This window comes from Gastrolobium bilobum, unplaced genomic scaffold, assembly GCF_033153095.1.
Source record: "Gastrolobium bilobum isolate Gb01-03AN ecotype WA unplaced genomic scaffold, APGP_CSIRO_Gbil_v1 utg4923, whole genome shotgun sequence".
NCBI lineage: Eukaryota > Viridiplantae > Streptophyta > Magnoliopsida > Fabales > Fabaceae > Gastrolobium > Gastrolobium bilobum.
In genome coordinates, this window is record NW_026898411.1 from 432,378 (window position 1) to 444,421 (window position 12,044).

The following is a 12,044-nucleotide window of genomic DNA, read 5'->3' on the forward strand; positions in this document are numbered from 1 at the left end:
ATTCTACCTGTATAAATGAAATTTTGGTTTATTTTTAAAATCGTTAATTTTTTTAATTTTTTATATAATGACACATGCACGTTTTAAATTAATTTCTAAATTGAGTATATATTTATACTTTTATATAAATTTTCTGTTTTAATTTATATTTAAATTTATTATATGTGTCTTTTTATATTTTTAAATGTTTTTCTTAAGATTTTAATTCGTAAATGTAAATTTGTCTGTTTTGATTAAATTTAGGCATAGACATCTAAAACGCTATATACTATCCAGTCATGAGTCGTTCGTATAAAAAAAAAAATTAATATTTATCATGTTATAAGAGATAATTTTTTCTTTAACATACACATAAAAATGTATAAAATTTATATTATATTTTATTTTTCTTCACATTACTTCACGTAATCCCTATATATTTTTATGAATATATAAAAGATAAAAAATTTATCTTTCTATAATATAAAAAAATATTAATCGTATACAAAAATATAAAGGGACGTTTGGTTGAAGAGAAAATTTATGAATAATAGGGAAATGTTATTACTAGAGAAATGGTTGAGAAGTGAGTTTAGTAGGAAAATATAAAAAAAATTGTTTGGTTGAAAAAAAAATTACCGGGAAAAATAGGTAAATTTTATAAAGTCTATGTTTGGTTTTAGGTAAAATATAGATGAAAAAAAGTTACTATTACAAAAATGAAGAGGGATATTCTAACTACTAAAATTTTCCACTACCAACTTACTACCTATCTAATCACTATTGGATTAATATTTTCTCTCTCTTCAAAAACTTTTTAACATTCTCTCTCTTTGATCCAATGGTGATGTGATGGGTAGTAAGTTAGTAGTGAGAATTTTTGGTAGTTAGAATATCCTCACTCTACAAAAATAACCCTATTTTTAAAAAAAAATTCACTTTCACGCGCTTTAGCAAGGATACACTCGTCATCTGATTATTGCTCAATGTGACCATTTAGATAGACAACCCACAATATCACATCTCAAGTGAGAATATGTGGCCATCTATCTTGATCCAATAAACAGCAAATTAGTAAGCTGGGATACTGATTTAAGTAGACAAATATTAAAAATGGTTCAACCAAACAAGATCTCCTTACAATCTCACGTGCCTATCTATCTCATCATATTGATCCAACCAAAAAACTCTAACCGTCTAACATTTTCTTTCACAGATTGGCCAGGCAAGCTGACACTCCTAATCTGGTTATTTTATCAAAAAGTAGTGGCATTTTGGTCATTAAATCTATCAAAACAGTGGCAACGAAGACATTTCTGAAATTTGCAATCCATCGTACGATGTTTCGAAAAACAACAAAGACATTGTACTGATTGTAGCGTAAAGCAATGCAATTTGATAACTTCGAAGCAACCTAGAAACTACTTGCAGAGATCTTTTATATTCCCTGTCTTGTCGTTTTGTTATGTAGTTATGTTCTAACATTTAATATTAAGTAATTATCATTTTAAATATTTTAATTTATTTTTCATTTTAAAAATTTGTATTTTTCTCTTGATATTTTCACTAAAGAAATTAAGAAAAAATTATAATATAAAAATAATTTAGTTAAATACATAATAAAAAACTACTTCCCCTTCAAAATGACATTTAATATTAAAAAAAATCAAAGTATTTTAATAATTTTATTTTTCTTGTATCATGTATTTTATTAAAATATCTTATATCTTTTTTCTCGAACTTTAAAACATCATCGTTTTGGAATTGCAAGGGAGAAGTTATCTTATATTACAGGAAAACGTTAATCCCAAATGGCTAGATATAATTACATTTTTTGAAAAAATTATAAATAGATAAATTAAATTGTATCCGACGAATGATTGTGTTATGCTTATAAAAACCTTTAAATAAAAGCTAAATTGCTAAACTAATTGTTAACTCCACTAATTATCCTTGCCGTCTCACTTATTTTTCTCGTCGAGCTTGTAGTGTTTGGAGATCAACGGACAACGTTCAGAATGGTAGTAACCAGCTTATTTCCTTCAATTTAAAGGACGAAAATATACCATGATCACTGATCAGCATGTCTGATATACGAACTAACCACTTCAATATCCTTATTTTCAAGAAAAAATAGTTATCATGCACAATCTAAGCGGCTAATTAGGTAATCCTTGACCCGATCAAATCCCCTGATTCATCTTCATGTTTAGTTGATTAGCTCTAATCTAATATACTAATTGGGCAACTGCTTCATAAACATTAGCTTCCAACTTTATCCTTATTAATCTAACTTTAATTCATAAGACTAACACATGTTTGCTAATAATATGGTGAAAAAAAAAAAAAAAACGGCCGAACAAAAGAAAACTAATCTTTTGATGTACTCCCACCGTTCTTTTATCTATTGCTTTAAAAAAGTTTTATATTCTTTTATTTGTTGTTTTGTAAAATAATGAATCTATACTTTTTTTTATAAATTTATTCTTATTATCAATAAAGGATATGATATACAAAATAATTCCGTTAAATATATTTATTTTACTTGTAATCTATATCATATAATAATTTTCTAAAATTTACTTTATACAACGTATAAAAAGAGAACCAAAGTGTTTACCAAAGAGAGAGAGCGAGAGAGAACCAATGAAATATGAGGAACATTGTAATTAAAGCTGTCCACAGAATATGTATGCACTAGAATTTTTATTAATTAATTAATAAATACCAGTTACCTTAAATGAAGGTATGAGGTATCTAATCAATCATGTTACCACTAAAGCGAAGTTATTTTGCCTTTTTCTTCCATGGATCTCGATTTGAACTTGGACGCGCAATACGGTACCTGATTCCTTACACAGTAACACTTATTTTTCATGAATGAATAGTCATTGTTAACAGTGGCATCTCATAAAAATAAGGGAAATAATTATTTCATTTGCATGAGATAATTATCTCATGCAACAGAAATAAAATAGTGAGGTTTATTAATTTTTTGTTTTGAAAAAATAATGAATTTCACTATCTTGTCTATGTTGTATGAGATAATTATCTCATGCAATATGAGATAAATAGATCTCTAAAAACAATGCTGATCAATTTCATTTATTTTTGGTATAATGCCGATCAATTTTGTTTTACAGCCTTGCACCTCAAAATTGAAATATTATTTTGCGGTCCATATGTATTTTAAGAGTATTCATATTCTGATTAAGTACAAAATATATTATATAGTTAATATATTTTATTAATATTAATTGTAAAGATTAGCCATTAATAAAATATTTGATTACCAGTCAAAATAATACTAAGATCATATTTCCAAATCAACTCCCCTATTTAAAGTCTTGTATGAGTGAATCATCCAAAAATAAAATATTTAGAAAACTTAAGCGGAGAATATATTTAGAAAACTTAAGCGGAGAATATATTTAGAAGTTCCATATGAAATGATGAGTGCAATATACAAGTATATAACAAGTATAAAAAAAGTTGAGAGGGAACAAACAGCTTATACGTTATCTTGTGTAACATCCTCTATAACTGATTAGTACAGAGGGTATTACATAAATTTTTAAATCTTATTTTAAATTAAAGAGTATAAATTCTCACATAGTGAATATAAAATAAAGCATATGATAAAATACATTTAGAATTTCATTATACATATAACTGAGTCAAATACATTGATTTGTTGTCTCTAAACTATTTTACATCAAGTGGGAATTTTAACCAAGCTTGTATACACTATCTTCATAAATTTCGTACGGTCCTCATAATCTTTAATCGTGATACTTCATCCTACTCCAGTGATTAGAGGTGGCAAAACAGTCTCCGCCCACTGGGTCTGCCTCACCAAACACGGCAGAGCGGGTTGAATTTTCCAAACTCGCTGCCAGCCAATAGAGGTGGCAAAATGGGTCGGCCCGTCCCGACCTGCCAAGAATGGGTTGGCCCGCCCAACCCCACATTTTGATATGGGTTGAAAATCTCAACCCATCCCGTTTTGTGGTGAGTAGGCGGGTCAACCCGCCTAAAAAATAAAAAATGATTAAAAATTGTAAATAAATTATTTTATTAATTTTATAATATTTTTTATTTTCATTTCACAATCCCTTTAGTTTTTTTCAAATCTCAAACCTAGATGCATATTAATATTCAGTCAAATATTTGTTAGGAACTTATTTTTGCCTCAATATATGGATAACCTTTGTAATAAATAAAATTTTTCTTCTATATTTTTTGTAGGGGAGTACTAAGATAAAAAAAAATTTCATATCACAAAAGTTTAGTAACAAATAAAATATTACCTATTAGTAAAAAAAAAAAAAAAAAAGACTCACGGGCCAACCCTACCCACCGCCAACCCATTTTGACCCACAACTAAATGGGGCGGGTTGAGGTGGGTTGAAAAGTATAAACCAACCCGCCCCGTTTTGGCGGGTTGACCCGTTGGGTTCAACCCAAATTGCCACCTCTACCAGTCAAGCCTGCCAGCTCGCTAGGGCTAAAATTTTATTTAATTTTTAGTATAAAATGCCATCGGCCCGACGGACTGAGTTTTCTAGCCCACCTTCAAAGGTGAGCCGCCCAATTTTCCACCTCTACCAGTGATACACATATTGACATGTTTATTCTCTGGAAAGGTTAGCATAAAAATAAACAAACGTGAGATAAATCTCAGTAATATTAGGGTTTTCAAACTATAACTAATCCAGCCACTTCAGTGAAAAATACCATTCTCTCAAAAACATGTTTATAATAAGAAAACAATATCATGAATAATAAATATAAGCCAGACCCTTGTGGGTTCTTAATTTAGATATACTCAAACCTTTGTGGGTTCTATATATAAACATACTCAAACCTTTGTGGGTTTTTGGATACAAACATATAAAAGGACATGAGAGTCTTTAACTGAAATGACTAATGCTTAATTCTGTGAGCGCCCAAATTCTGTGGGTTCTGTATGTGAAAGATTTTGTATTACAGAGCTCAAGTCATATTAAGGCGTCCCTTACCTTATAATCATTCTGATCCCCTTATGGGTTAGTCACATCAGAATCATTCAATAAAAGATTACATATTCCGTAATATTCATTTGATACTAAAGGAATTCCTTAATTCTATATTCTTGATTCAAGATCATTTTTATAATTAATATGAATAAATTCATCAAATCCACAAACTCAAAGATAACAAATAAATCAAAAGAATATAAGAGATTTAGAAGAAAATATTTGGACAGAGTAACGACACATTCACAGCTTTTAAAAGAAATAACTTCAAAATATCAATTTTAAAATATAAAATAAATGAAAAAGAATTAAAATAGGAGAATGAAGTTCTCTCCCAATATTACATTCCTACTTATTTTCTCCCTTTCTTTTTTCTATCTGTCACTCATTCTCCTTCCTACTTCTTACTCTTCCTCTCGTTTCTTTCTTTCTCCTCTCTTTTCTTTTATTTCCTTGCTTTTATTTCTCTCATCTGTTTTCCTTCTTCGCGCTTTCCATCTCTCTATTTCATTTCCTCTCTTTCTTCGTTTCTGTCTTTCTTTGTCACGAGCGTACCTATTTATATAGATAAATATTTTCACTCTGTTGACTAAAATAATTATTATATATAGTTAGATTTTAACAAAACTAACTGAAATTTAGTTAAATCTAACTAACATTTAACTAAGTAATCATTACCTAAAAAAATCTTAGATATTTTTTATCTCTTAGTCTTACAGGATGTCTCCACGTACTACGACTATGATTTATTAAAATTGATATGACACTACTGCGCTGATCATGTGACCCAACATGGCGCTTTCAGCGTTAACTAATATACATATATGGCACTTTATGCGACGCCCCTAGATACATAATGGCGCAAGATGCACCACGAGCTATTTACATGTAGTTGGTGAAAGTAGCCTTTTGTAGCCATGAACATGAAAGAGGAAAAAAATTAAAAAATTTGTGCGGAAGAAGCAACTTTTACCCACCTTCAAGTATGTTCAACGCATGAATCATGCAATAAACACGTTACAGGTTTAATGTTGATATCTTTATTCGGATAACTATTCCTGATTAGATGCGTTTTTGATCAATTCTTCAGACTTGAAGAACACAAGTCCTCCGATGAAAATCCACACCACCTTTTTGTCTTGTAAGAGAAGAACGCTTCTTCGAATGCCCAATGTCCTTCAATGGAGGTTACTAGACTCAAGAGAAGAAGAACAAAGAGTGAGAGATAAACTTGATATTTCAACCGTGTGTTTATCTCATTCATTGGTAGCCTTCAAATAGGCGAACATACAATAAATGGTAACAACGTAACAGACTAAAACAAATAAATACTCTATCTAAACAGACCTACGGTTACAAAGAATTCAAACAATATACGTTACAAAGAATTCAAACCTACGGTTACATATAATTGAATTCAAACAATATATGTTACAAAGAATTCAAACCTACGGTTACATAGAATTGAATTCAAACAATATACGTTACAAAGAATTCAAACCTACGGTTACATATAATCTCCAACACTCCCCCTCAAGTTGGAGTATGTAAGGATGAAATGCCCAACTTGAGAAGAAAACTAAGAAGCTCGCGTTGTCCCAAGGCTTTAGTAAACAAATCAGCAAGTTGGGAACGAGAAGGCACATGAGCTGTTGTAATATGCTTGGCTAGAATATGTTCACGTACAAAGTGGCAATCTAACTCAATATGCTTGGTACGCTCGTGAAACACCGGATTCGCTGCAATGTGTAAAGCAGCTTGGTTATCACAAAACAATTCCATAGGACTTGAGTGAGTGACCCCAAGAGATGTGAGAAACGACTTGAGCCACACAATCTCTGCTGTAGCTGCAGCCATTGATCTATACTCTGCTTCTGCAGAAGAGCGAGACATCGTTACTTGTTTCTTGGTCTTCCAGGATACGGGTGAAGAACCCAACATAATAAAGAAACCAGTGAGAGATCGTCTGGTAAGAGGACATGAAGCCCAATCCGAATCACAATAGGCATGAATTTTTAGGTCACAATCCGATTTGAGGAGAAGTCCTTGACCAGGATCTCTCTTTACATATCGAATAACCCGGAGAACAGCCTCATAATGAGTTAGGCGTGGTGAGTGCATGAATTGAGAAAGGATATGAAAAACATAGCTCAGGTCGGGTCTTGTGATAGTGAGGTAAATCAACTTACCAATGAGTCTTCTATACCGTTCAGGGTTCTCATATACTGGTCCGTCATCCAAGGCAAGACGATGATTTTGTTCTATGGGGGAAATCGCCGGTTTACATCCACTGAGCCCGGAATCAGAAAGAATATCCAGGGCATACTTACGCTGACATAAATATATCCCTTTCTTGCTGCGGGCAATTTCAATAGCCAAAAAATATTTCAGACTACCCCGGTCTTTTATTTTAAAACACTGATTCAAATACTCCTTGACTGCAAGACAAGCATGTGAATTATTACCTGCTAAGATGATGTCGTCGACATAAACTAAAAGTGCAAGAGACACCTCCCCTTTTTGCATAGTAAAGAGCGTGTAATCAGCTTTTCACTGAACAAATCCATATGCCGTCAACGAACTGCTGAGTTTGGAAAACCAGTTTCGTGGTGATTGGCGCAAACCATACAATGACTTTGTAAGACGACATACTTTATGCTTAGACCCAGTACTGAATCCAGGGGGGAATCTCATGTAAACTTCCTCACTTATTTCTCCATTCAAGAATGCGTTATGAACATCAAGCTGGTGCAACTCCCAGTTTCTTACTGCAGCCACTGCAAGCAATGTACGTACACTCACCATCTTTGCCACTGGTGCATAAGTCTCACTGTAATCTTCTCCGGCAATCTGATAATTACCTGCAATCACCAATCTTGCCTTATACCGTTCCACCGTTCCATCAGAACGATATTTTATTTTAAACACCCACTTGCTTGGAAGAGCACGCTTCCCTGGAGGTAAATCTGTGAGGCACCATGTATAGTTGTCTTCTAAGGCTGTGATTTCAGCCCTCATGGCTTCCACCCATCGGGAGTCTCTCATAGCATCTTGAAATGTACGTGGTTCATAACCTGTGTCAATAGCTGCAACAAAATCTTGATGTTGCTTAGAAAAGTTAGTGAGGCTAAGATAATTGCACATAGGATACCGAGTACCTGAGGTGACATTGGTTTGAGTAGGGAGAGATGAAGGAGTGTGTGTTTCAGCTACTTGACATGCATAGTCCTGCAAATAAGATGGTTGCTTCCTGGTACGGTGCTGGCGTGTGACTGTTTGACACAGATTTGCTTCCAGCAACTGCTGTTGGGTTGATGCATCACTAGAACTCGAACTTCTTTCTAGTAAGGAGGACTCCCTAGCGGCAACTTCGTTAGTTGGTGTTGCTTCCAGCGAAACACTCCCCCTATCGTCCAGAGGAACACATGATCCACTAGGCGTTGGGCTGTCATTTGATGCATCAGAACCGTCATGGACAATTTGGCCTTCGTCAAAGTAATTTGGCTCTGTAGGCACACGAGAATTTGGTGCAGAAACAGATTGTACTGGAGCTTTGCGAAAAGGAAAAATATTTTCAAAAAATTTTACATCCCTGGACACAAAGCTTTGTTGCGCTTCTATATCAAACAATCTCCAACCTTTCTGCCCTATTGCATATCCGATGAAAACACATCGTCGCGAACGTGGAGCAAACTTGTCAGTTGGTTTCGGTCTTGTATTAGCAAATGACAGACAACAGAACGTGCGCAAGTATGTATAATCTGGTTTAACTCCATGCAATTCTTCATGTGGTGACCTGCCTTGGAGAACTCTTGTAGGTGTTTTATTAATTATATGAACAGCAGCAAGAATACTCTCCTCCCAAAAATCAACAGGGAGATTTGCATGAAACAGTAAGGCACGTGATACATTAAGGATGTGTCTATGCCTCCTTTCAACTCTCCCATTCTATTCAGGCGTATAAACACAAGTTGTTTGTTGCAAAATACCTTTTTCATTCAAGAGTTTCACCATGTTATTAGATTTGAACTCAGTACCATTATCAGACCTTATTATTTTTACGATTTTACCAAATTGGTTCAGAACCATAGCAAGAAATTTGCACATCTGATCATAAGTTTCACTTTTATCAGCCAACATAAAAACCCATACATGCCTACTATAGTCATCCACCACAGTTAAGAAATAACGTGCACCAGAAGAAGAAGAATTTTGATAAGGACCCCAAGTGTCACGATGGATTAAATCAAAACATTCTTTGCTGCGAGAAAAACTTATAGGAAACATTGATCTAGTTTGCTTGGCACGATGACAAACTTCACATGCCTTACATACTACTTTATTTTGCAAAGCTTTAAATTATGGAACCAGAGATAAGATATCATAGGATGCATGGCCTAGCCTGTTGTGCCACAAGTCAATTGACTCTCCTGCTTGAACTACCGAAGCTGAAGCACATGAAGGCTGAAACACATAGACTCCTTCATGAAGTTCACCCAAACCAATCTCCCTATTCAGCACTTGGTCCTGCAAAATGCACTTTTTATCAGTAAATGTAACGCTACTGCTCTTGGAGTGAAGCAATTGGGAAACAGAGATGAGATTGCAGCGTAAGATAGGCACATATAAAACATTTGACAAGCTGAAGTTTGTATTAAACACCATCGAGCCTTGTTTTACAGCATAAGTAATAGAACCATTTGGTAGAGTCACAGATAGAGGGGGAATATGTGTAATGTCAGCTAGTAAAGCCAAAGTGCCTGTCATATGACGTGAGGCCCCACTATCAATGAGCCATTGAGAATGAATACGCTTACCAGATAATTTTTCATGTGACTGAGGCTGGTCTACCAATGTTAACAGTTTGTTCACAATTTCTGGGGTCAAAACGGAGTGTGCAGCAACTTGAGAAGAGGCAGAATGGGAGACGTCTGGAGGAAGAGAGTTAGCAGCAACTAGGTGTGAGGCATCCATTGCAAACGTCGCATGAGGATGCGTATAACGTCCTGCCGAACGTCCTCCCCTTCCTCGTCCGCGACCAGTACTCCTGTTTGGTGGAAAACCATGAACGTTCCAGCATTTGGAAGGGTCGTGATTGGTCCTGCCACAATGAGGGCAAGGTATTCTGTCTTGTGGTTTGTTAGGAACCATCCGCTGCTGCATGGACGTGTCTGACTGCTTCATGGAATCGGTTTGGGCTGAGTATCCCACTACCTGACACCTCTCATCTTGAACGCGAGAAATACTACGATGGGTCTCCTCTTGAGTGACAATTGCGTACACTTTGTTGACACTAGGAAGAGGAGAAGTGTTGAGGATATAGGATCTCAGATTGCCAAATGTAGATTTATCCAGCCCCATCAAAAATTGATAAACGCGATCATGCTATTGCTCCTCCTCGATTGCTTTGGCAATGGCACACTTATCACCATAATCGCAAGACTTGCGAGTTTTGCTGCCTTCCAGATCGTCCCATACAGCCCTGAGTTTGGTGTAATAATCACCAACGCTATCTCCATGTTGCTTGATATTGGCTAAATTGGATTTCAGTTGATACTGTCTTGGAAAGTTTTGCACTGCATACCTTTCCTCTAGGTCATTCCATAAGTCCTTGACGTCATCAAAGCACTTGATGAATGGTTGAAGTTTTGCATCAATGGTGTTGTGAATCCAACCATTGAGCATCGAATTGCACATCTCCCAGGCGCGCCACTCTTCGGCATCATCCTCTCCTAGTTTCTTGACTGAACCGGTCACAAAACCCAATTTGTTTTTCGCCTTCAATGCGTTTTTCATGAGCTTGGCCCAGTTGTCATAGTTGGCCTCACCACGCAGCATGACAGTCGTTAACAAGAGACCTGGACTGTCGGATCCAACCAAGTAAAATGGCGAACTAGGATCAGTTGTTTTGGACTTCTGCCACCACCTGGTGCCATGTTAAATGAACCAGCTTTCGCACTGAAAGGGAATGCGGAAACGTGTATACTAGGATTGCTCTGATACCAAGATAAACTTGATATTTCAACTGTGTGTTTATCTCATTCATTGGTAGCCTTCAAATAGGCGAACATACAATAAATGGTAACAACATAACAGACTAAAACAAATAAATACTCTATCTAAACAGACCTACGGTTACAAAGAATTCAAACAATATACGTTACAAAGAATTCAAACCTACGGTTACATAGAATTGAATTCAAACAATATACGTTACAAAGAATTCAAACCTACGATTACATATAATCTCCAACAGTGGGTGGTGTTTTTGGTTATTCCAAAAGAGGGAGAGATAGCCGCCACAGTAATGTGTGTGTTGGCTAAGGTTTTAGTGGAGAAAATTAGAGAAGAAGAGTTACAAAACTAAAGAAGAAGAGGGGTGTCTTATTCACCTAAGATTAGGTCAAATCAGCGCCTTCATCAAATTCCAATCTTATTGGGTAATTTTCTTAATTTTATCCAATCAATCCAACTGATTAGTTTCCCCAATTTCAGTCCATTAATTTAATTAATTGGTTTCCTTAATTTTATCCAATCAATCCAATTGATTGGTTTCCCCAATTTCAGCCAATTAATATAATTAATTGGTTTCCTTAATTTTGGTCAATCAATCTAATTGATTGTTTTCCAATCACTCTAATTGATTAATTTCCTTTATTTTTTCTATCTTCATTAAATCTAATTTAATGGCTATATTTGAATTCAAATTTCAAATTCAAAATTTAAATAAAAATAATTTGAATTTGAATTTGAATTCAAATTCAAATACAAATTATTTTTATTTAAATTCAAATTTCAAATTCAAAATTCAAAATTAGAATTCAAATTAATTTTATTAATTTAATATTTAAATTAATTAGGTTACATCATGGCTCAAGTCCAACTTGGCCCATGATGCCACCTACCCTCTTTTGTTCCAATATGTGAGCTTTACCAACTTAGATACATTATCCCTTATTGGGCTCAAACCACATATGCTAGAATTCAAGACAACATAAGGTGTTTGTGTGCGACCTATCATGCCCAACATAGCCACTGACATAAATG

At 34.6% G+C, this 12,044-nt stretch overlaps 1 protein-coding gene across 1 annotated transcript; it reads right to left on the reverse strand.

The window, feature by feature from the left end:
- Positions 1–2,766: 2,766 nt before the first annotated feature.
- LOC133315961 (uncharacterized mitochondrial protein AtMg00810-like) lies at positions 2,767–7,523 on the reverse strand. Its single transcript, XM_061517649.1, has 2 exons — positions 6,565–7,523; positions 2,767–2,824 (listed from the first exon to the last, which is right to left on the reverse strand). Exons 1-2 carry the CDS (start codon positions 7,521–7,523, stop codon positions 2,767–2,769), a joined length of 1,017 nt encoding a protein of 338 aa, XP_061373633.1.
- Positions 7,524–12,044: the final 4,521 nt, after the last annotated feature.

Coding starts and splice junctions, on each gene's coding strand:
- LOC133315961 (XM_061517649.1), bottom strand. CDS start 7,523: ATGCAAAAAGGGGAGGTGTCTCTTGCACTTTTAGTTTATGTCGACGAC. Junction 2,825..6,564: donor CTTCTTAGTTTTCTTCTCAA/GTTGGGCATTTC, acceptor GTAAGGAATCAG/GTACCGTATTGCGCGTCCAA.